The sequence below is a fragment of the Ranitomeya imitator genome, chromosome 1, assembly GCF_032444005.1.
Source record: "Ranitomeya imitator isolate aRanImi1 chromosome 1, aRanImi1.pri, whole genome shotgun sequence".
Taxonomy (NCBI): Eukaryota; Metazoa; Chordata; class Amphibia; order Anura; family Dendrobatidae; genus Ranitomeya; species Ranitomeya imitator.
The window spans coordinates 836,101,179-836,126,711 of NC_091282.1; the positions used below are offsets into that span (position 1 = coordinate 836,101,179).

The 25,533-nt window shown below is 45.7% G+C and overlaps 1 protein-coding gene across 1 annotated transcript in view; it reads right to left on the reverse strand.

The window, feature by feature from the left end:
- ATP8B3 (ATPase phospholipid transporting 8B3) overlaps nucleotides 1-25,533 on the reverse strand; it is a 652,733-nt gene that overhangs the window by 167,324 nt on the left and 459,876 nt on the right. Inside the window, exons 21-22 of the mRNA XM_069740644.1 lie at nucleotides 5,434-5,710; nucleotides 3,229-3,452 (exon numbers count right to left, since the gene is read on the reverse strand). Of these exons, the coding sequence (XP_069596745.1) occupies nucleotides 3,229-3,452; nucleotides 5,434-5,710 (501 nt within the window). The remainder of the gene's footprint in view (nucleotides 1-3,228; nucleotides 3,453-5,433; nucleotides 5,711-25,533) is intronic.

The window sequence follows — 25,533 nt, forward strand, 5'->3', positions numbered from 1 at the left end:
TGAACAGCTGACATGTGCCCGTAATAGGCGCGGGCAGAATCGCGATCTGCCCGCACCTATTAACTAGTTAAATGCCGCTGTCAAATGCAGACAGCGTCATTTAACTACCGCATCCTGCCGGGCGGCCGGAAATGACGTCATCGCTGACCCCCGTCACATGATCGGGGGTCGACGATGCGTCTCCATTGTAACCATAGAGGTCCTTGAGACCTCTATGGTTACTGATCGCCGGTGGCTGTGAGCGCCACCCTGTGGACGGCGCTCACAGCACACCTGCATTTCTGCTACATAGCAGCAATCAGCAGATCGCTGCTATGCAGCAGAGGCGTTCGAGTTGTGCCTGCTTCTAGCCTCCCATGGAGGCTATTGAAGCATGGCAAAAGTGAAAAAAAAAAGTTGAAAAAAATGTTAAAAAAATAAAAAAAATATAAAAGTTTAAATCACCCCCCTTTCGCCCCAATCAAAATAAATCCATAAAAAAAATATCAAATCTACACATATTTGGTATCGCCGCGCTCAGAATCGCCCGATCTATCAATTAAAAAAAAACATTAACCTGATCGCTAAACAGCATAGCGGGAAAACAATTCGAAATGCCAGAATTACGTTTTTTTGGTCGCCGCGACATTGCATTAAAATGCATTAACAGGCGATCAAAAGAACGTATCTGCACCGAAATGCTATCATTAAAAACGACATCTCGGCACGCAAAAAATAAGCCCTCAACCGACCCCAGATCACGAAAAATGGAGACGCTACGAGTATCAGAAAATGGCGCAATTTTTTTTTTGTTTTTTTAGCAAAGTTTGGAATTTTTTTTCACCACTTAGATAAAAAATAACCTAGTGATGTTAGGTGTCTATGAACTCGTACTGACCTGGAGAATCATAATGGCAGGTCAGTTTTAGCATTTAGTGAACCTAGCAAAAAAGCCAAACAAAAAACAAGTGTGGGACTGCAATTTTTTTGCAATTTCACCGCACTTGGAATTTTTTTCCCGTTTTCTAGTAGACGACATGCTAAAACCAATGATCTCGTTCAAAAGTACAACTCGTCCCGCAAAAAATAAGCCCTCACATGGCCAAATTGACGGAAAAATAAAAAAGTTATGGCTTTGGGAAGGAGGGGAGCGAAAAACGAACACGGAAAAACAAAAAATCCCAAGGTCATGAAGGGGTTAAATTTATGTACATATTAGGTATTCATCCATTTACTTTTTACTACCAGTGTTTCACTTTAAAGGGAACCTGTCACCCCGAAAATCGCGGGTGAGGTAATCCCACCGGCATCAGGGGCTTATCTGCAGCATTCTGTAATGCTGTAGATAAGCCCCCGATGTTATCTGAAAAAGGAGAAAAAAACGTTATATTATACTCACCCAGGGGCGGTCCCGCTGCTGGTCAGGTCGGATGGGCGTCTCCGGTCCACTCCGGCGCCTCCTATCTTCTTTCCATGACGTCCTCTTCTGATCTTCAGCCACAGCTCCGGCGCAGGCGTACTTTGCTCTGCCCTGTTGAGGGCAGACAAAGTACTGCAGTGCGCAGGCGCCGGGCCTCTTACCTTTCCGGCGCCTGCGCACTGCAGTACTATCCTCTGCTCTCAAGAGGGCAGAGCAAAGTACGCCTGCGCCGGAGCCGTGGCTGAAGATCAGAAGAGGACGTCATGGAAAGAAGATAGGAGGCGCCGGAGCGGACCGGAGACGCCCATCCGACCTGACCAGTAGCGGGACCGCCCCTGGGTGAGTATAATCTAACGTCTTTTTCTCCTTTTTCAGGTAACATCGGGGGCTTATCTACAGCATTACAGAATGCTGCAGATAAGCCCCTGATGCCGGTGGGATTACCTCACCCGCGATTTTCGGGGTGACAGGTTCCCATTAAGGGCAGAGACAGACTGCCACATTTCTCGTGCGAGAATCACATCCTAAACCTCGTACTGGCTGTCGGCTCTCCTGACCTGAGCTTGATAGCTGCATAGTAATCCATCATGCTGTCTTACTCTGGTCAGGAGAGGTACCAGGCCAGTCCCCGCAGTGCATGCGATTCTCGCACGAGAAATTCGGCAGTCTAACTCTGCCCTTATTGTAGATTAGGTGTGTATCAGGGTCTGAAGAGAGATCTGACGTTGAACAGGGGTGCCATATCGCAAATAATAGGGTGCCAACTAATATTTACTGCCAGATTCTGACTTCAGAAAAAAAGCAGCAACAAAACAACGTGTGACCATATCCTAAGAGCATGTGCAAACGGTGCCTTTTGATGCGTGTTATCTGTGCATTTTTTTTCATAAAATCTGAAGGATTTCCTGATGCTAGCAAAATGAATAAGAATCCTTTAATCTCAGGCTCACTTCGCTTATTTTTGACTCGCAGATTTGGAGCAGATTTAAATCATGCATGTCAATTCTTTCAGTGTATTTTGCTATAGATTTCACCCATACTAATGCTTGGTGTAGAAATCTGCAACAAAAGCGCTGCGTTTGTCCTGTCAAGAGATGCATAAATGTTTGCACCAAATACTTAACGTGTGCACACATTGAGCATTTGGTGTGTTTTTTTACCTCACTATCTGTAAGCCAAAACCAGGAGTACATAAAGAATCCAGAAGTGGTGACGTGTTTCTATTATACTTTTCCTCTGATTGTTCCACTCCTGGTTCTGACTTACAAATACTGATGTAAAATACTGACCAAATACTCAATGTGTGCATGTGGCCTCACTGGAATCATACAACATAGTGCAAACAGTGTTGTAACCTCTTTTTTTCATGTCAAACCTGGTTCGGGACAGTGTCCTGTGTTTGTCAAAATTGCATCATTGAGGCTGCCGTCACACTAGCAGTATTTGGTCAGTATTTTACATCAGTATTTGTAAGCCAAAACCAGGAGTGGAACAATTAGAGGAAAAGTATAATAGAAACATATGCACCACTTCTGCATTTATCACCCACTCCTGGTTTTGGCTTACAAATACTGATGTAAAATACTGACCAAATACTGATAGTGTGACGGCAGCCTAATAATCTAATTTAGCTGCCTATGTCACTCTAGTAGCATGTAAATGTAGCAAAACGGGTTCCTCTAGTGGTCAACTGAGGTTTTAGCTCTGGAGCCTCAGCAATCAACATTTATACATATAAATAAACTAGAATATTTAGTTAGGAATAGTTAAGTCTTCAGTATAGAACATACAGCTTAGATTATAAAATTTGGCTATATAGTAATACAAACCAGAGCGCTGAATCCATTAAAACACGCAAACCACACATGACAGATAACACTGGCTGATGTTTTGTAGAAGAAATAGCGGAGGAACTTTGCTATTCGCAAATAAGACCAGCGCCCATGGATAAGAAGAAGACGTTGAAGATAGGAAAACTGAGCCAAAGCATAGTCACTGGCTTGGACAGCTTGTGTTCCTTCCATTCCACTAATTCCAACTCCAATATGAGCAGCTGAGTAAAGAAAATAAGTAACATATTCAATATGCCAACTAAATGTTGCTGAAAATTGAGAAAAATATAAATCATCTTTAGATCTGTTTAGTTATATGGCGTAGTAGCATTAATTTAAATTAAGTGACCTTACCTTTCTTCAGGCATTTTTTAGCTCTAAAATGCTCTGCACTTTGCAATGCAAGTCAATGGCTCAAAAGATGAGCATTTTTGCCACTGGTTTTGCCTGAAAAACATTGAGAGGCTTCTTCAAAGGTAAAAATAAAAAAAAATTCAGGAAAACTTCAGGAAAACAGCAGAAAAAAAGAAACCACAAAAATTCTGGAAAGAAGCTAAAAAAAAAAACCCTGGCTGTCAAAAATGTGGTCAGGAAAAAACATTAAAAAAAAAACTGCTTCAGGAAAGAAAAAGACATTGTGTGCAAATACAGGTGCTTCTCATAAAATTAGAATATTAGAATGTCCTCCTCCAAGATGGCGCCGCCAGCGCCTGCGCAGTAGCAGCTCTCGGAGAACGCCATCTTGGAGGAGGAAATAATTTTATCTTCTCCAGCAAGATGGCGCTGCCAGCACCTACGCAACAGCAGCTATCGGATCTTTATACAAACCGACAGCTGCTACTGCGCAGGCGTGACGGGCGCCATTTTCAAATTGAATTTTTTTTTCCCTCGCTCAATTAAATCAGCAAAAGTGATTAAGCGCACAGTAACCATGCGATTAAGCTGCAGCGCAGATGCCACGGGTGACGCCTGCCTGCAGAAGCGTTTTATTCAGTATGTGATGGCATTCATTAAATAAACTATGGGGCAGGTCAGTGAGGGAGCAGTGACCTGTCAGCAGTCTGCATTATGAATATCTAATCAGAGCAGCACATACCCCAGCCCCGCCTTAGGGCACGAGTATATGATTAACACAAAACTGAAAATAAAGATTAAGAACCAACCACAAGACGGATTTCATCAACCAAAGTATCATTTTATTCAGTATAACGGCGCCGACCTGACACTGTGTAGGTTACAGTGCACAATCCTGCTGACAGGTTCCCTTTAGGGTTGAAGGTAGACATAAATTCAGTGGGTTTAACCTATAACCTAACATGTTGCTCAAGAGGAAGGCAAAAACCCCATGAAATAGATGCTAATTGTCCCATTTTAGGTGGAAAATTATTTTCCGAGTCAACATAAGGCACTCAGACAAGTTACCTGGATAAAAGTCCCATCACAGGATCTAGTGCCCATAACCTGTAATATTATACTTTTCGAGAAAGACATCCAAAGTCTCCTTGTACTTTTGTAGTGAATTAACCATTACAGTATCATGTGACAGCCTTCCAGTGTCTCACTGCTCTTACAGTAAAGAATCGCTGTATGTGATCTTGATTAAACCTTCTTTCCTCTGGATGCAGAGAATTCTTCATGTTACCATCGCAGGCTTAAGTTTAAAAAGATCACTATACAGATCTCTGTACTGTCTTTTACGTTATGTGATTCCGCATAAATTGACAGATGATGGACCTGAGTGAGGGCTTATTTATAAAAACTGAGTTGAAGTTTTTATGGCACTGTTTTGGGGTACATAGCATTTCAGATCATTTTTACGGCTCAATGCTCGATTAGCATTTATCCTGTGCTCTTCGCTGAGCACTTACTTTGGATTTCCATTTATATCTGTTCTCCACAAGGAGAAACGTTACCCCTTGAAACCCCGGTCAGAAGCCTCTCACCTAGCCAAACCAGATCTCACACTTTACACTGATGAAGGGCAGTACCCCAAAACACTGTGCCTGTAAATTGAGATTCTGGTTTGGGTTTTATCATAAGTCATGCGGCAAGGATCATTAAGGGGTCGATACTGACTTTTAGGATTAGGTGGAAGGTACTAGGTGGTACCGAAATATCTCTTCTTTTGAGAAAATGTAGCCTGTGCATAATATATTATTTAATCTTTTTCTTTATTTAGCAGTAATCGGTCCATAGACTTACTTTTAATCATGTTAACATCATTTGCTCCATCCCCAATCGCAAGAGTGGTGACCTTTTTGTACTTTTTTACAAGTTGTACAATCATAGCCTTCTGTTTTGGAGTCACCCTGCAGCAGATAACAGCATGGCACTTGGTTGCCAAGTCTACAAAGGCATACTGCCGCATATCAGATTCCTCTTCAGTTGGATTTTTATTGTTTCTGAAACATCTATCTTTTAACTTTTGGAAAAGATTACTCTTCTTTATTTTCCAGTTAAATGTTCCCAAAATTTGAACCTGTGAAAAAAACATAATTTATTTTGATAGAGTTTAAGAAAGCATTGAATGCTCTTAAAGTTAATCGGTCAACATATTTTTACTTCCACTGTAATCTGATAGTAGCATAACGTAGGTGCAGAAAACCTGATTCCAGGAATATGTCACTTATTGGGCTTCTTGACGTAGTTTTATAAAATCATTGTCTTATTAGCAGGAAATTTTCACTAGAGGACTAGTAAGCCTGCTGCCAGGTAGTCCATCCACACCCTCATCACTGACTGACAACTTTCTGCCTATATACAGTATACACAGAAAGCATGCAGATCTGCAGTAGATAAAATACACTGCTCAAAAAAATAAAGGGAACACTAAAATCCCACATCCTGGATATCACTGAATTAAATATTCCTGTTGCAAATCTTTATTCATTACCTAGTGGAATGCGTTGAGAACAATATAAGATAGAAATGATCAATGTAAATAAAATTAATATCCCATGGAGGTCTGGATTTGGAATGATACTCAAAATCAAAGTGGAAAATCATATTACAGGCTTCAGGGGAAATGCTTCAAGCCAAGGAAATGATGCTCAGTAGTGTGTGTGGTCTCATCGTGCCTGTATGACCTCCCTACGTCTGAGCATGAACCTGATGAGGTGGTGGATTTTTCTCCCCAGGTATCTCCTCCCTGACCAGGATTAAAGCATCAGTCAACTCCTGGACAGTCTGTGGTGCAACATGGCTTTGGTGGATGTGTGGCACCCCAGGAGTTCGGGTACGACAGTGGTGCTGCCTTCCTCCCAGGGAGGGTAGTGCCATGCCTGGAGACAAGTGGGGATCCCTTTGGCAGGCAACCTATACACACAACACATTCTAACTCCAGGCCAGAAGGGGGAGCTCAAAACCCTGTTTGAGGGGAACTTCCCTGAATTCCATCCTGGTCTGGAGGAGGAGTTAGTCAGTCTGTGTGAGACAAGAGACAGGAAAGGAGCTCAGAAGAGTGATTAGGAGCTTAAGAAGAAGTCGGCGATTGGGCCTCCTGTGAGCCAGAGCGCAGAAACCGGGCACCGGGAGCCTGGGATTAACTGCAAGGTCCACAGTAGAACTGGAGGGCATAGGACTATACATAAATTGTCCATACTAAACCTGAGGTACAGCAGCAGTTAGAGCCTGGAGTCACCATGTCAGAGACCCCAAGAGAACAGCTCAAGTTGCCTACCGTGCAGTTACTGTCGCAGGACAGGAGAGAGAAAGGGGTACCTTGCCAGCAAGCTACAGGTAGCAAGGACCAGAAAACCAGTGCATAGTGGAAGGCTTACAAACTGACCTGCCAAGGAGATTTCTACTTGTTTTCAAGCTGCCTAGACTCCTTCTGCACCTTTTGCCAGTACCCTGGACTGAGGCTGACTACTACTTCAGTAAACTGGGTAAAGACTGCAACCCTGTGTCCTTCGTTATTTACCGGCAACTCACCATCCTTGCTATACACCTTGGGAGCCCTGGGGACCCCGCTTCACCTGTGTGAAGCGCCACCATCTTGCTGCAACAACATCACCCCAGAGAACCCCTTTAACCCCTTTCTGACATCGGACGTACTATCCCGTCGAGGTGGGGTGGTGTTGTGAATTCTGTGGCAGAGTTCACTCCTGTGGTCACAAGTGGTACTTCGGCTGATTCTCTCTGGGATCTTCCGTTTGTGGAGGAAAGTGGTACTGCAGCTTCTGAGTTTCCTCCCTCAGGTGATCTGGTGAGCTCGTTAGCTTCTTCTCTACTTAACTCCACCTGATGCTTTGATCTATGCTTCCTGTCAATGTTTCAGTGTGGGACTTGTTTTTTCCCTGGATCATTCCTGTGGCCTGCTGCTCTGCAAAGCTAAGTTTTGCTTATGTTATTTTGTTGCTATTTTTCTGTCCAGCTTGCTTTATTGGTTTTTCTCGCCTGCTGGAAGCTCTGAGACGCAGAGGGACTACCTCCGTACCGTTAGTCGGTGCGGAGGGTCTTTTTGTCCCCTCTGCGTGGTTTTTTATAGGTTTTTGTGCTGACCGCAAAGTTATCTTCCCTATCCTCGTTCTGTTCAGCTAGTCGGGCCTCACTTTGCTAAATCTGTTTCATCTCTATGTTTGTGTTTTCATCTTACTCACAGTCATTATATGTGGGGGGCTGCCTTTTCCTTTGGGGAATTTCTCTGAGGAAAGGTAGGCTTATTTTTCTATCTTCAGGATTAGCTAGTTTCTCAGGCTGTGACGAGGCGCCTAGGTTCTGGTCAGGAGCGCTCCACGGCTACCTTTAGTGTGGTTTGATAGGCTTAGGGATTGCGGTCTGCAGAGTTCCCACGTCTCAGAGCTCGTTCTATTATTTTGGGTTATTGTCAGTTCACTGTATGTGCTCTGACCTCCATGTCCATTGTGATCTTCTCGGATGATTGGGAGTCTCATGTGAAGCAGGTCAGAACGGTTTTTCAGGTCCTGCGTGCTAATTCTTTGTTTGTGAAGGGATCAAAGTGTCTCTTTGGTGTGCAGAAGGTTTCATTTTTGGGGTTCATCTTTTCCCCTTCTACTATCGAGATGGATCCTGTTAAGGTCCAAGCCATCCATGATTGGACTCAGCCGACATCTCTGAAAAGTCTGCAAAATTTCCTGGGCTTTGCTAATTTTTATCGTCGCTTCATCTGCAATTTTTCTAGTATTGCTAAACCATTGACCGATTTGACCAAGAAGGGTGCTGATGTGGTCAATTGGTCTTCTGCTGCTGTGGAAGCTTTTCAAGAGTTGAAGCGTCGTTTTTCTTCTGCCCCTGTGTTGTGTCAACCAGATGTTTCTCTTCCGTTCCAGGTCGAGGTTGATGCTTCTGAGATTGGATCAGGGGCTGTTTTGTCGCAGAGAGGTTCTGGTTGCTCAGTGATGAAACCATGCGCTTTCTTTTCCAGGAAGTTTTCGCCTGCTGAGTGTAATTATGATGTGGGCAACCGAGAGTTGCTGGCCATGAAGTGGACATTCGAGGAGTGGCGTCATTGGCTTGAAGGAGCTAAGCATCGCGTGGTGGTATTGACTGATCATAAGAACTTGACTTATCTCGAGTCTGCCAAGCGCTTGAATCCTAGACAAGCTCGTTGGTCGTTGTTTTTTGCCCGTTTTGACTTTGTGATTTCGTATCTTCCGGGCTCTAAAAATGTGAAGGCGGATGCTCTGTCTAGGAGTTTTGTACCCGACTCTCCGCGTTTATCTGAGCCGGCGGGTATCCTCAAGGAAGGAGTAATTGTGTCTGCCATCTCCCCTGATTTGCGGCGGGTGCTGCAAAAATTTCAGGCTAATAAACCTGATCGTTGCCCAGCGGAGAAACTGTTTGTCCCTGATAGGTGGACGAATAGAGTTATCTCTGAACTTCATTGTTCGGTGTTGGCTGGTCATCCTGGAATCTTTGGTACCAGAGAGTTAGTGGCTAGATCCTTTTGGTGGCCCTCTCTGTCGCGGGATGTGCGTGCTTTTGTGCAGTCCTGTGGGATTTGTGCTCGGGCTAAGCCCTGCTGTTCTCGTGCCAGTGGGTTGCTTTTGCCCTTGCCGGTCCCGAAGAGGCCTTGGACACATATCTCTATGGATTTTGTTTCTGACCTTCCCGTTTCTCAAAAGATGTCAGTCATTTGGGTGGTCTGTGATCGCTTTTCTAAGATGGTCCATCTGGTACCCTTGTCTAAATTGCCTTCCTCCTCTGATTTGGTGCCTTTGTTCTTCCAGCATGTGGTTCGTTTGCATGGCATTCCAGAGAATATTGTTTCTGACAGAGGTTCCCAGTTTGTTTCGAGGTTTTGGCGAGCCTTTTGTGGTAGGATGGGCATTGACTTGTCTTTTTCCTCGGCTTTCCATCCTCAGACTAATGGCCAGACCGAGCGAACCAATCAGACCTTGGAAACATATCTGAGGTGCTTTGTTTCTGCTGATCAGGATGACTGGGTGTCCTTTTTGCCTTTGGCTGAGTTCGCCCTTAATAATCGGGCCAGCTCGGCTACCTTGGTTTCACCGTTTTTCTGCAATTCTGGGTTCCATCCTCGTTTCTCTTCTGGACAGGTTGAGTCTTCGGACTGTCCTGGTGTGGATACTGTGGTGGACAGGTTGCAGCAGATTTGGACTCAGGTGGTGGACAATTTGACCTTGTCCCAGGAGAAGGCTCAACTTTTCGCTAATCGCAGACGCCGTGTGGGTCGCCGACTTCGTGTTGGGGATCTGGTTTGGTTGTCTTCTCGTCATATTCCTATGAAGGTTTCCTCTCCTAAGTTTAAACCTCGTTTTATTGGTCCGTATAGGATTTCTGAGGTTCTTAATCCTGTGTCTTTTCGTCTGACCCTTCCAGATTCTTTTTCCATACATAACGTATTCCATAGGTCATTGTTGCGGAGATATGTGGCACCTATGGTTCCATCTGTTGAGCCTCCTGCCCCGGTTTTGGTGGAGGGGGAATTGGAGTATATTGTGGAGAAGATTTTGGATTCTCGTGTTTCAAGACGGAAACTCCAGTATCTGGTTAAATGGAAGGGTTATGCTCAGGAGGATAATTCCTGGGTTTTTGCCTCTGATGTCCATGCTCCCGATCTTGTTCGTGCCTTTCATGTGGCTCATCCTGGTCGGCCTGGGGGCTCTGGTGAGGGTTTTGTGACCCCTCCTCAAGGGGGGGGTACTGTTGTGAATTCTGTGGCAGAGTTCACTCCTGTGGTCACAAGTGGTACTTCGGCTGATTCTCTCTGGGATCTTCCGTTTGTGGAGGAAAGTGGTACTGCAGCTTCTGAGTTTCCTCCCTCAGGTGATCTGGTGAGCTCGTTAGCTTCTTCTCTACTTAACTCCACCTGATGCTTTGATCTATGCTTCCTGTCAATGTTTCAGTGTGGGACTTGTTTTTTCCCTGGATCATTCCTGTGGCCTGCTGCTCTGCAAAGCTAAGTTTTGCTTATGTTATTTTGTTGCTATTTTTCTGTCCAGCTTGCTTTATTGGTTTTTCTCGCCTGCTGGAAGCTCTGAGACGCAGAGGGACCACCTCCGTACCGTTAGTCGGTGCGGAGGGTCTTTTTGTCCCCTCTGCGTGGTTTTTTATAGGTTTTTGTGCTGACCGCAAAGTTATCTTCCCTATCCTCGTTCTGTTCAGCTAGTCGGGCCTCACTTTGCTAAATCTGTTTCATCTCTATGTCTGTGTTTTCATCTTACTCACAGTCATTATATGTGGGGGGCTGCCTTTTCCTTTGGGGAATTTCTCTGAGGAAAGGTAGGCTTATTTTTCTATCTTCAGGATTAGCTAGTTTCTCAGGCTGTGACGAGGCGCCTAGGTTCTGGTCAGGAGCGCTCCACGGCTACCTTTAGTGTGGTTTGATAGGCTTAGGGATTGCGGTCTGCAGAGTTCCCACGTCTCAGAGCTCGTTCTATTATTTTGGGTTATTGTCAGTTCACTGTATGTGCTCTGACCTCCATGTCCATTGTGATTCTGAATTGCCTTTCATAACAGGGTGGGCCCCTATGACCACCGAAGGGATAGTACATCCAGCGCGATCGGCGGCGCTCACGGGGGGAGCGCGGCCGATCGCGGCTGGGTGTCAGCTGCCTATCGCAGCTGACATCCGGCACTATGTGCCAGGAGCGGTCACGGACCATTAACCCCCGGCACACCGCAATCAAACATGATCGCGATGTGCCGGCGGTGCAGGGAAGCATCGCGCAGGGAGGGGGCTCCCTGCGGGCTTCCCTGAGCCCCCCGCAGCAACGCGATGTGATCGCGTTGCTGCGAGGGTCTGCATACCTCCCTCCCTGCTCCAGGCCCGGAGGGAGGTGGCTTCACAGAGCCTGCTCAGAGCAGGCACTGTGAAGCCTGCAGCACTATAAGTCAGATCGGTGATCTGACAGAGTGCTATGCGAACTGTCAGATCACCGATCTGTGATGTCCCCCCCGGGACAAAGTAAAAAAGTTTAAAAAAAATTTCCAAATGTGTAAAAAAAAATAAAAAAAATATTCCTAAATAATGAAAAAAAAAAAAATATTATTCCCATAAATACATTTCTTATCTAAATAAAAAAACAAAACAATAAAAGTACACATATTTAGTATCGCCGCGTCCGTAACGGCCCGACCTATAAAACTGTCACACTAGTTAACCCCTTCAGTAAACACCGTAAGAAAAAAAAAAAACGAGGCAAACAACGCTTTATTATCATACCGCCGAACAAAAAGTGGAATAACACGTGATCAAAAAGACAGATATAAATAACCATGGTACCGCTGAAAACCGCATCTTGTCCCGTAAAAAACGAGCCACCATACAGCATTATCAGCAAAAAAATAAAAAAGTTATAGTCCTGAGAATAAAGCGATGCAAAAATAATTATTTTTTCTATAAAATAGTTTTTATCGTATAAAAGCGCCAAAACATAAAAAAATGATATAAATGAGGTGTCACTGTAATCGTACTGACCCGAAGAATAAAACTGCTTTATCAATTTTACCAAACGCGGAACGGTATAAACGCCTCCCCCAAAAGAAATTCATGAATAGCTGGTTTTTGGTCATTCTGCCTCACAAAAATCGGAATAAAAAGCGATCAAAAAATGTCACGTGCCCGAAAATGTTATCAATAAAAACGTCAACTCGTCCCGCAAAAAACAAGACCTCACATGACTCTGTGGACCAAAATATGGAAAAAATTATAGCTCTCAAAATGTGGTAATGCAAAAAATATTTTTTGCAATAAAAAGCATCTTTCAGTGTGTGACGGATGCCAATCATAAAAATCCGCTAAAAAACCCACTATAAAAGTAAATCAAACCCCCCTTCATCACCCCCTTAGTTAGGGAAAAATTAAAAAAATGTGTTTATTTCCATTTTCCCATTAGGGCTAGGGTTAGGGCTAGGGTTAGGGTTAGGGTTAGGGCTAGGGTTAGGGTTAGGGCTAGAGTTAGGGCTAGGGTTAGGGCTAGGGTTAGGGCTAGGGTTAGGGCTAGGACTAGGGTTAGGGCTAGGGTTAGGGTTAGGGCTAGGGTTAGGACTAGGGTTAGGGTTAGGGCTAGGGCTAGGGTTAGGGCTAGGGTTAGGGTTAGGGTTAGGGCTAGGGTTAGGGTTAGGGCTAGGGTTAGGGCTACAGTTTGGGTTGGGGCTAAAGTTAGGGTTAGGGTTGGGGCTAAAGTTACAGTTAGGGTTTAGATTACATTTACAGTTGGGATTAGGGTTAGGGGTGTGTCAGGGTTGGAGGTGTGGTTAGGGTTACTGTTGGGATTAGGGTTAGGGGTGTGTTTGGATTAGGGTTTCAGTTATAATTGGGGGGTTTCCACTGTTTAGGCACATCAGGGGCTCTCCAAACGCGACATGGCGTCTGATCTTAATTCCAGCCCATTCTGCGTTGAAAAAGTAAAACAGTGCTTCTTCCCTTCCGAGCTCTCCCATGTGCCCAAACAGGGGTTTACCCCAACATATGGGGTATCAGCGTACTCAGGACAAATAGGACAACAACTTTTGGGGTCCAATTTCTCCTGTTACCCTTGGGAAAATACAAAACTGGGGGCTAAAAAATAATTTTTGGGGGAAAGTTTTTTTTTTTTAATTTTCACGGCTCTGCGTTACAAACTGTAGTGAAACACTTGGGGGTTCAAAGCTCTCACAACACATCTAGATGAGTTCCTTAGGGGGTCTAGTTTCCAAAATGGTGTCACTTGTGGGGGGTTTCTACTGTTTAGGTACATTAGGGGCTCTGCAAATGCAATATGACACCTGCAGACCATTCCATCTAAGTCTGCATTCCAAATGGAGCTCCTTCCCTTCTGAGCCCTCCCATGCGCCCAAACAGTGGTTCCCCCTCACATATGGGGTATCAGCGCACTCAGGACAAATTGGACAACAAATTTTGGGGTCCAATTTCTCCTGTTACCCTCGGGAAAATACAAAACTGGGGGCTAAAAAATAATTTTTGTGGGAAAAAATTTTTGTTTTATTTTTACGGCTCTCCATTATAAACTTCTGTGAAGCCCTTGGTGGGTCAAAGCGCTCACCACACATCTAGGTAAGTTCCTTAGGGGGTCTACTTTCCAAAATGGTGTCACTTGTGGGGGGTTTCTACTGTTTAGGTACATTAGGGGCTCTGCAAACGCAATGTGACACCTGCAGACCATTCCATCTAAGTCTGCATTCAAATGGCACTCCTTCCCTGCCGAGCCCTCCCATGCGCCCAAACAGTGGTTCCCCCACATATGGTGTATCATCGCACTCAGGACAAATTGGGCAACAAATTTTGGGGTCCAATTTCTCCTGTTACCCTCGGGAAAATACAAAACTGGGGGCTAAAAAAATAATTTTTATGGGAAAAATTTTTTGTTTTATTTTTACGGCTCTGCATTATAAACTTCTGTGAAGCACTTGGTGGGTCAAAGTGCTCACCACACCTCTAGATAAGTTCCTTAGGGGGTCTACTTTCCAAAATGGTGTCACTTGTGGGGGGTTTCAATGTTTAGGCACATCAGTAGCTCTCCAAACGCAACATGGCATCCCATCTCAATTCCTGTCAATTTTGCATTGAAAAGTCAAACGGCGCTCCTTCCCTTCTGAGCTCTCCCATCCGCCCAAACAGTGGTTTACCCCCACATATGGGGTATCAGCGTACTCAGGACAAATTGTACAACAACTTTTGGGGTCCAATTTCTTCTCTTACCCTTGGGAAAATAAAAAATTGGGGGCGAAAAGATAATTTTTGAGAAAAAATATGATTTTTTATTTTTACGGTTCTGCATTATAAACTTCTGTGAAGCACTTGGTGGGTCAAAGTGCTCCCCACACCTCTAGATAAGTTCCTTAGGAGGTCTACTTTCCAAAATGGTGTCACTTGTGGTGGGTTTCAATGTTTAGGCACATCAGTGGCTCTCCAAACGCAACATGGCGTCCCATCTCAATTCCAGTCAATTTTGCATTGAAAAGTCAAATGGCGCTCCTTCGCTTCCGAGCTCTGCCATGCGCCCAAACAATGGTTTACCCCCACATGTGGGGTATTGGCGTACTCAGGACAAATTGTACAACAATGTTTGGGGTCCATTTTCTCCTGTTACCCTTGGTAAAATACAACAAATTGGAGCTGAATTAAATTTTTTGTGAAAAAAAGTTAAATGTTCATTTTTATTTAAACATTCAAAAAATTCCTGTGAAGCACGAGAAGGGTTAATAAACTTCTTGAATATGGTTTTGAGCACCTTCAGGGGTGTAGTTTTTAGAATGGTGTCACACTTGGGTATTTTCTATCATATAGACCCCTCAAAATGACTTCAAATGAGATGTGGTCCCTAAAAAAAATGGTGTTGTAAAAATGAGAAATTGCTGGTCAACTTTTAACCCTTATAACTCCTGTTGTGAATTCTGTGGCAGAGTTCCCTCCTGTGGTCACAAGTGGTACTTCGGCTGATTCTCTCTGTGAGCTTCTGTTGGTGGAGGGAAGTGGTACTGCGGCTTCTGAGTTTCCTCCCTCAGGTGATCTGGTGAGGTCGTTAGGTGCTTCTCTACTTAACTCCACCTAATGCTTTGATCCTGGCTTCCTGTCAATGTTCCAGTGTTGGACTTGCTTTTCCCTGGATCATTCCTGTGGCCTGCTGCTCTGCATAGCTACGGTAAGCTCTTCTTTGCTATTTGTTTGCTATTTTTTCTGTCCAGCTTGTCTAATTTGTTGCTGGAAGCTCTGGGACGCAAAGGGTGTACCTCCGTGCCGTTAGTTCGGTACGGAGGGTCTTTTTGCCCCCTTTGCGTGGTTTTCTTTAGGGTTTTGTGTAGACCGCAAAGTTACCTTTTCTATCCTCGATCTGTTAAGAAAGTCGGGCCTCACTTTGCTGAATCTATTTCATCTCTACGTTTGTCTTTTCATGTTAACTCACAGTCATTATATGTGGGGGGCTGCCTTTTCCTTTGGGGTATTTCTCTGAGGCAAGGTAGGCTTATTTTCTATCTTCAGGCTAGTTAGTTTCTCAGGCTGTGCCGAGTTGCATAGGCAGAGTTAGGCGCAATCCACGGCTGCCTCTAGTGTGTTTGGAGAGGATTAGGGATTGCGGTCCGCAAAGTTCCCACGTCTCAGAGCTCGTTCTATGATTTTGGGTTATTGTCAGAACACTGTATGTGCTCTGACCGCTATGTCCATTGTAGTACTGAATTGCCTTTCATAACAGTACAGGAAGCCCAAAGTACTAATGATTCTCAATAGAGGGAAAAAAGAAGTTCTGAGACCATTTTTTTTTCTTTGCACTGTGTTTTGCCATTTTTTTCCCCTAGACATTTGGGTGGTTCAGTACACAGGTGTAGCGATGGACATTAGAAGTCTGTCTTCATTTGTGGATCAGCTCTCGGCAAGAGCACAAAAGATTCAAGACACTATTGATCAGAAAGCTATGTTGGAACCAAGAATTCGTATTCCTGATTTGTTTTTTGGAGATAGAACTAAGTTTCTGAGTTTCAAAAATAATTGTAAATTATTTCTGGCCTTGAAACCTCGCTCCTCTGGTGATCCAGTTCAACAGGTTTTGATTGTTATTTCTTTTTTGCGCGGCGACCCTCAGGACTGGGCATTTTCTCTTGCGCCAGGAGATCCTGCATTGAGTAATATCGATGCGTTTTTCCTGGCGCTCGGATTGCTGTACGATGAACCTAATTCAGTGGATCAGGCAGAGAAAAATTTGCTGGCTCTTTGTCAGGGTCAGGATGAGATAGAGGTATATTGTCAGAAATTTAGAAAGTGGTCCGTGCTCACTCAATGGAATGAATCTGCGCTGGCAGCTATGTTCAGAAAGGGTCTCTCTGAAGCCCTTAAGGATGTCATGGTGGGATTTCCTATGCCTGCTGGTTTGAATGAGTCTATGTCTTTGGCCATTCAGATCGGTCGACGCTTGCGTGAGCGTAAATCTGTGCACCATTTGGCGGTATTACCTGAGCTTAAACCTGAGCCTATGCAGTGCGATAGGACTTTGACCAGAGTTAAACGGCAAGAACACAGACGTCTGAATGGGCTGTGTTTCTACTGTGGTGATTCCACTCATGCTATCTCTGATTGTACTAAGCACACTAAGCGGTTCGCTAGGTCTGCCACCATTGGTACGGTACAGTCAAAATTTCTTCTGTCCGTTACCTTGATCTGCTCTTTGTCATCGTATTCTGTCATGGCATTTGTGGATTCAGGCGCTGCCCTGAATTTGATGGACTTGGAGTATGCTAAGCGTTGTGGGTTTCTCTTAGAGCCCTTGCAGTGTCCTATTCCATTGAGAGGAATTGATGCCACGCCTTTGGCCAAGAATAAGCCTCAATACTGGACCCAGCTGACCATGTGCATGGCTCCTGCACATCAGGAGGTTATTCGCTTTCTGGTGTTGCATAATCTGCATGATGTGGTCGTGTTGGGGTTGCCATGGCTACAAGCCCATAATCCAGTATTAGATTGGAAATCCATGTCGGTGTCCAGCTGGGGTTGTCAGGGGGTACATGGTGATGTTCCATTTCTGTCAATTTCGTCATCCACCCCTTCTGAGGTTCCAGAGTTCTTGTCTGATTACCGGGATGTATTTGATGAGCCCAAGTCCGATGCCCTACCTCCGCATAGGAATTGTGATTGTGCTATCAATTTGATTCCTGGTAGTAAATTCCCAAAAGGTCGACTGTTTAATTTATCCGTGCCTGAGCACGCCGCTATGCACAGTTATGTGAAGGAATCCCTGGAGAAGGGGCATATTCGCCCGTCATCGTCACCATTAGGAGCAGGGTTCTTTTTTGTAGCCAAGAAGGATGGTTCGCTGAGACCTTGTATAGATTACCGCCTTCTAAATAAGATCACGGTTAAATTTCAGTACCCCTTGCCATTGTTATCTGATTTGTTTGCTCGGATTAAGGGGGCTAGTTGGTTCACCAAGATAGATCTTCGTGGTGCGTATAATCTGGTGCGAATCAGGCGAGGAGATGAATGGAAAACTGCATTTAATACGCCCGAGGGTCATTTTGAGTATCTAGTGATGCCATTCGGACTTGCCAATGCTCCATCAGTGTTTCAGTCCTTTATGCATGACATCTTCCGAGAGTACCTGGATAAATTCCTGATTGTGTACTTGGATGACATTTTGATCTTCTCGGATGATTGGGAGTCTCATGTGAAGCAGGTCAGAACAGTTTTTCAGGTCCTGCGTGCTAATTCTTTTTTTGTGAAGGGATCAAAGTGTCTCTTTGGTGTGCAGAAGGTTTCATTTTTGGGGTTCATCTTTTCCCCTTTTACTATCGAGATGGATCCTGTTAAGGTCCAAGCCATCCATGATTGGACTCAGCCGTCATCTCTGAAAAGTCTGCAAAAGTTCCTGGGCTTTGCTAATTTTTATCGTCGCTTCATCTGCAATTTTTCTAGTATTGCCAAACCATTGACCGATTTGACCAAGAAGGGTGCTGATTTGGTCAATTGGTCTACTGCTGCTGTGGAAGCTTTTCAAGACTTGAAGCGTCGTTTTTCTTCTGCCCCTGTGTTGTGTCAACCAGATGTTTCTCTTCCATTCCAGGTCGACGTTGATGCTTCTGAGATTGGAGCAGGGGCTGTTTTGTCGCAGAGAGGTTCTGATTGCTCAGTGATGAAACCATGCGCTTTATTTTCCAGGAAGTTTTCGCCTGCTGAGCGAAATTATGATGTGGGCAACCGAGAGTTGCTGGCCATGAAGTGGGCATTCGAGGAGTGGCGTCATTGGCTTGAAGGAGCTAAGCATCGCGTGGTGGTATTGACTGATCATAAGAACTTGACTTATCTTGAGTCTGCTAAGCGGTTGAATCCTAGACAGGCTCGTTGGTCGCTGTTTTTTGCCCGTTTTGACTTTGTGATTTCGTACCTTCCGGGCTCTAAAAATGTGAAGGCGGATGCTCTGTCTAGGAGTTTTGTGCCCGACTCTCCGGGTTTGTCTGAGCCGGCGGGTATCCTCAAGGAAGGAGTAATTGTGTCTGCCATCTCCCCTGATTTGCGGCGGGTGCTGCAAAAATTTCAGGCTAATAAACCTGATCGTTGTCCAGCGGAGAGACTGTTTGTCCCTGATAGGTGGACCAATAAAGTTATCTCTGAGGTTCATTGTTCGGTGTTGGCTGGTCATCCTGGAATCTTTGGTACCAGAGAGTTGGTGGCTAGATCCTTTTGGTGGCCGTCTCTGTCGCGGGATATGCGTGTTTTTGTGCAGTCCTGTGGGATTTGTGCTCGGGCTAAGCCCTGCTGTTCTCGTGCCAGTGAGTTGCTTTTGCCCTTGCCGGTCCCGAAGAGGCCTTGGACGCATATCTCTATGGATTTTATTTCTGATCTTCCCGTTTCTCAAAAGATGTCAGTCATTTGGGTGGTCTGTGATCGCTTTTCTAAGATGGTCCATCTGGTACCCTTGTCTAAATTGCCTTCCTCCTCTGATTTGGTGCCATTGTTCTTCCAGCATGTGGTTCGTTTACATGGCATTCCAGAGAATATCGTTTCTGACAGAGGTTCCCAGTTTGTTTCAAGGTTTTGGCGAGCCTTTTGTGGTAGGATGGGCATTGACTTGTCTTTTTCCTCGGCTTTCCATCCTCAGACTAATGGCCAGACCGAACGAACCAATCAGACCTTGGAAACATCTGAGATGCTTTGTTTCTGCCGATCAGGATGACTGGGTGTCCTTTTTGCCTTTGGCTGAGTTCGCCCTTAATAATCGGGCCAGCTCGCCTACCTTGGTTTCGCCATTTTTCTGCAATTCTGGGTTCCATCCTCGTTTCTCTTCAGGACAGGTTGAGTCTTCGGACTGTCCTGGTGTGGATACTGTGGTGGACAGGTTGCAGCAGATTTGGACTCATGTAGTGGACAATTTGACCTTGTCCCAGGAGAAGGCTCAACGTTTCGCTAATCGCAGACGCCGATTATTTACTAATAATAATTAGTAAATAGTCTACATACTGTACATGATTGCTCTGTGCAAAGTGTAAAGCTGATTGACACTACACTACTTTCAATGCAATTATGGTAGGGAGGGTACTAATGAACTGGTGATAAGAAAGAGTTTTCCTCATAATAATTATGTTCAAGAACAAATATAAGCTATATAACTTAACATAGAGTTTAGTGGATATCTTATCTTTGATAAAATATCAAACAGTATACTATACAGAGGTCAAACTACACATTATACAGCAAGGGGAAAATTCTCTTACCATTTACGTGGACTATTCCTAGTCAAAGAGGTATACAACATTTGCAAAGTTTGTAAAACACTGGCATACGTAAATAGCTATTTGAGCATGGAAACATTATGTCTTATAACAATGCTTCCATGCTCAAATTGAGAAACAAAGTAATTGAAAAAGGATCATACATCATATCTTGTCATATTACTGCTGAGACCAACTATTGGTCTCACTGGTCATGTGTATATTCTGCCCTACAAGTTTTCAAGTACCTTTTGAAAGATATTATCCCATGCAGCGGGATACAGTTCTTTACTAGTAGCAAAATTCAAGAGGCTAACACACCTAAATTAGTCCAGCCAGGGCCATTTTTCCAGACCGATAGCACTTGACAAGACCACTCCAATTTCAGCCAGGTAAATAGCGTCCACCTGGGCCACACCAACTCCAGGAAGTCAATGGCAACCACCAGAGGCATCCAAAATAGGAATGTCATCTGCCAGGACCACACCATCAGCAGCCAGGACAATGGCATCTCCCAGGGTCAACACAATCCAAAGCCATGCAATGGCACCTGCAAATACCACCACAACCATAGCCAGGTCAATGTCATCAGCTAGGGCTACCCCAACCCCAGTCTGGACAATAGCACCCATCAGTGCTGCCACAGGCAGGCCAATAAAACCTACCAGGCCTCCATTGCCTCATCATAAGAAGCTAGTATGACCACTAAATGTATAGTTTACATACATCTAGATGGATGACTTGACTCCGCATAAAAAGCAGAATTTCAAAATCTGCAGATCCCAGCCCCTGTATAAACAGGATTGGACTGGCCCACCGGAGGACTTGAGGAATCTCTGGTGGGGCCCAGACATGGACAACTGCTGGCACAGTGAACATAAGACATGTGTGCCAGTGATGCCTATACTGACTGCTCTCCCAGGTTGCCTAACTCTGAGAGGAGCGGTGACAAAAAAAGCCATCAGAGTGCAACAGCGTTCTGATCCTTACAAATAGTGAGCTGCATTCTGCAGCAATGATCATTAGTGTTGAGCGATACCGTCCGATACTTGAAAGTATCGGTATCGGATAGTATCGGCCGATACCCGAAAAATATCGGATATCGCCGATACCGATATCCGATACCAATACAAGTCAATGGGACATCAAGTATCGGAATGTATCCTCATGGATCCCAGGGTCTGAAGGAGAGGAAACTCTCCTTCAGGCCCTGGGATCCATATTAAAGTGTAAAATAAAGAATTAAAATAAAAAATATTGTTATATTCACCTCTCCGGCGGCCCCTGGACATCAGCGGGAGGATCCGGCGTCCGGCACGGCTTCTTTCTTCAAAATGCGCGCCTTCAGGACCTGTGGAATGACGTCCCGGCTTCTGATTGGTCGCGTGCCGCCCATGTGACCGCCACGCGACCAATCAGAAGCCGCGACGTCATTCCTCAGGTCCTAGAAGGCGCTCATTCTAGGACTTTAGCTGAGGAATGACGTCGCGGCTTCTGATTGGTCGCGTGGCGGTCACATGGGCGGCACGCGACCAATCAGAAGCCGGGACGTCATTCCACAGGTCCTGAAGGCGCGCATTTTGAAGAAAGAAGCCGTGCCGGATGCCGGATCCTCCCGCTGATGTCCAGGGGCCGCCGGAGAGGTGAATATAACAATATTTTTTATTTTAATTCTTTATTTTACACTTCCGATACCGATACCCGATATCACAAAAATATCGGATCTCGGTATCGGAATTCCGATACCGCAAGTATCGGCCGATACCCGATACTTGCGGTATCGGAATGCTCAACACTAATGATCATGTCAGCAGTGATGTGTGCGCTGCTCTCCTGGGTTGTCTAATGCTCCCACGTATAACTCCTGACTGAGCCCCTCCCCGTATCACCCCTGACTGCACCCCCTCCAATGTAAAACACCTGACTGGGCCACCTTCCCCCTATATCACCCCTGACTGCATCTCCTCCTACATATAACCCCTGACTGAGCCCCTCCTCCCTTTAACCCCTGGCTGAGCACCTTCCCCATATATTACCCCTGACTGCACCCCCTCCCCTGTATTACCCCTGACTGAGCCACCTTCCCCCTATATCACCCCAGACTGAGCCCCTCCCCTGTATTACCCCTGACTGAGCCCCTCCCCCTATATCACCCCAGACTGCACCTCCTCCCCTGTATTACCCCTGACTGAGCCACCTTCCCCCTATATCACCCCTGACTGCACCCCCTCCCCTGCATTACCCCTGACTGAGCCCCTCCCCCTATATCACCCCTGACTGCACCTCCTCCAAGGTATAACCCCTGACTGACCCACCTTCCCCCTATATCACCCCTGACTGCACCCCCTCCCCTGTATTACCCCTGACTGAGCCCCTCCCCCTATATCACCCCTGACTGCACCTCCTCCAAGGTATAACCCCAGACTGAGCCACCTTCCCCCTATATCACCCCTGACTGCACCCCCTCCCCTGCATTACCCCTGACTGAGCCCATCCCCCTATATCACCCCTGACTGCACCTCCTCCAAGTTATAACACCTGACTGAGCCACCTTCCCCCTATATCACCTGTTATGGACCTGGTGGTTAGGAGCACCCAGAATGACCTGATGGTTAAACTAACACAGGACAAGCTCTGGGAAGTGGGAACTCTGCTGACCGTAACCCCTAATCCTATCACACACACTAGAAATAGCCATGGAGCGTACCTAACTCTGCCTAGACGCCTCTTCACAGCCTAAGAGCTAACTAGCCCTAGAGATAGAAAATAAAGCCTACCTTGCCTCAGAGAAATTCCCCAAAGGAAAAGGCAGCCCCCCACATATATTGACTGTGAGTTAAGATGAAAGTCACAAACACAGAAATGAAACAGGTTTCAGCAAAGGAGGCCAGACTTACTAAACAGACTGAGGATAGGAAAGGTATCTTTGCGGTCAGCACAAAAACTACAAAAAGACCATGCAGAGTGTGCAAAAAGACCCCCGCACCGACTCACGGTGCGGAGGTGCCACTCTGCATCCCAGAGCTTCCAGCTAGCAAGGCAAAATCATGATAGCAAGCTGGACAAGAAAACAATGAACAAATAATTAACTAGCAGGGACTTAGCTTCTGCTGGAGTAGACAGGTCACCAGAAAGATCCAAGAGCGAACTGAACCAGTACAAGAACATTGACAGCTGGCATGGAGTAACGATCTGAGTGGAGTTAAATAGAGCAGCCAGCCAAAGAATAAACTAAGTCACCTGTGGAAGGAACCTCAGAACCAGCAGCTCCACTCACAGCCACCAGAGAGAGTCCATGGACAGAACTCGCCGAAGTACCATTCATGACCACAGGAGGGAGTTCGATAACAGAATTCACAACAGTACCCCCCCCTTGAGGAGGGGTCACCGAACCCTCACCAGAGCCCCCAGGCCGATCAGGACGAGCCAAATGAAAGGCACAAACTAGATCGGCAGCATGAACATCAGAGGCAAAAACCCAGGAATTATCTTCCTGACCATAACCCTTCCACTTGACCAGGTACTGGAGTTTCCGTCTCGAAATACGAGAATCTAAAATCTTCTCCACCACATACTCCAACTCCCCCTCGACCAACACCGGGGCAGGAGGATCAACAGAGGGAACCATAGGCGCCACGTATCTCCGCAATAACGACCTATGGAATACATTATGGATGGCAAAAGAAGCTGGAAGGGCCAAACGAAATCACACAGGATTGAGAACTTCAGAAATCTTATACGGACCAATAAAACGAGGCTTAAACTTAGGAGAGGAATCCTTCATAGGAACATAACGAGACGACAACCAAACCAAATCCCCAACACGAAGTCGGTGACCAACACAGCGCCGGCGGTTAGCGAAACGTAGAGCCTTCTCCTGGGACAATGTCAAATTGTCCACCACATGAGTCCAAATCTGCTGCAACCTGTCCACCACAGAATCCCCACCAGGACAGTCCGAAGACTCAACCTGCCCTGAAGAGAAACGAGGATGGAAACCAGAATTGCAGAAAAAAGGCGAAACCAAAGTAGCCGAGCTGGCCCGATTATTAAGGGCGAACTCAGCCAAAGGCAAGAAGGACACCCAATCATCCTGATCAGCAGAAACAAAGCATCTGAGATATGTTTCCAAAGTCTGGTTAGTTCGTTCGGTTTGGCCAATTGTCTGAGGATGGAAAGCTGAAGAAAAAGACAAATCAATGCCCATCTTAGCACAAAAGGACCGCCAAAACCTCGAAACAAACTGGGAACCTCTGTCCGAGACGATGTTCTCCGGAATGCCATGCAACCGAACCACATGCTGGAAAAATAATGGCACCAAATCAGAGGAAGAAGGCAATTTAGACAAGGGTACCAAATGGACCATCTTAGAGAAGCGATCACAAACCACCCAAATGACCGACATCCTTTGAGAGACAGGGAGATCTGAAATAAAATCCATGGAAATATGCGTCCAGGGCCTCTTCGGGACTGGCAAGGGCAAAAGCAACCCACTGGCACGAGAACAGCAGGGCTTAGCCCGAGCACAAGTCCCACAGGACTGCACAAAAGAACGCACATCCCGTGACAAAGAAGGCCACCAAAAGGATCTAGCCACCAAATCTCTGGTACCAAAGATTCCAGGATGACCAGCCAACACCGAACAATGAACCTCAGCGATAACTCTACTAGTCCATCTATCAGGGACAAACAGTTTCTCCGCTGGACAACGGTCAGGTCTATCAGCCTGAAACTTCTGCAGCACCCGCCGCAAATCAGGAGAGATGGCAGACAAAATTACCCCCTCTTTGAGAATACCCGCCGGCTCAGGAACACCCGGAGAGTCAGGCACAAAACTCCTTGAAAGGGCATCAGCCTTCACATACTTAGAGCCCGGAAGGTACGAAACCACAAAATCAAAACGGGAGAAAAACAGCGACCATCGAGCCTGTCTAGGATTCAACCGTTTGGCAGACTCGAGATAAGTCAAATTCTTGTGATCCGTCAAGACCACCACGCGATGCTTGGCTCCTTCTAGCCAATGTCGCCACTCCTCGAATGCCCACTTCATGGCCAACAACTCTCGATTGCCAACATCATAATTGCGCTCAGCAGGCAAGAACTTTCTAGAAAAGAAGGCACATGGTTTCATCACCGAGCCATCAGAACTTCTTTGAGACAAAACAGCCCCTGCTCCAATCTCAGAAGCATCAACCTCGACCTGAAACGGGAGCGAAACATCTGGCTGGCACAACACAGGGGCAGAAGAAAAACGATGCTTCAACTCCTGAAAAGCCTCTACGGCCGCAGAGGACCAATTGACCACATCAGCAACTTTCTTGGTCAAATCAGTCAACGGTTTAGCAACACTAGAAAAATTAGCGATGAAGCGACGGTAAAAATTAGCAAAGCCCAGGAACTTCTGCAGGCTCTTCACAGATGTCGGCTGAGTCCAATCATAAATGGCCTGAACTTTAACAGGGTCCATCTTGATAGTAGAAGGGGAAAAAATGAAACCCAAAAATGAAACCTTCTGAACTCCAAAGAGACATTTTGACCCCTTCACAAACAAGGAATTCGCACGAAGGACCTGGAACACCATTCTGACCTGCTTCACATGAGAATCATCCGAAAAGACCAAAATATCATCCAAATATACAATCATGAATCTATCCAGGTACTTTCGGAAGATGTTATGCA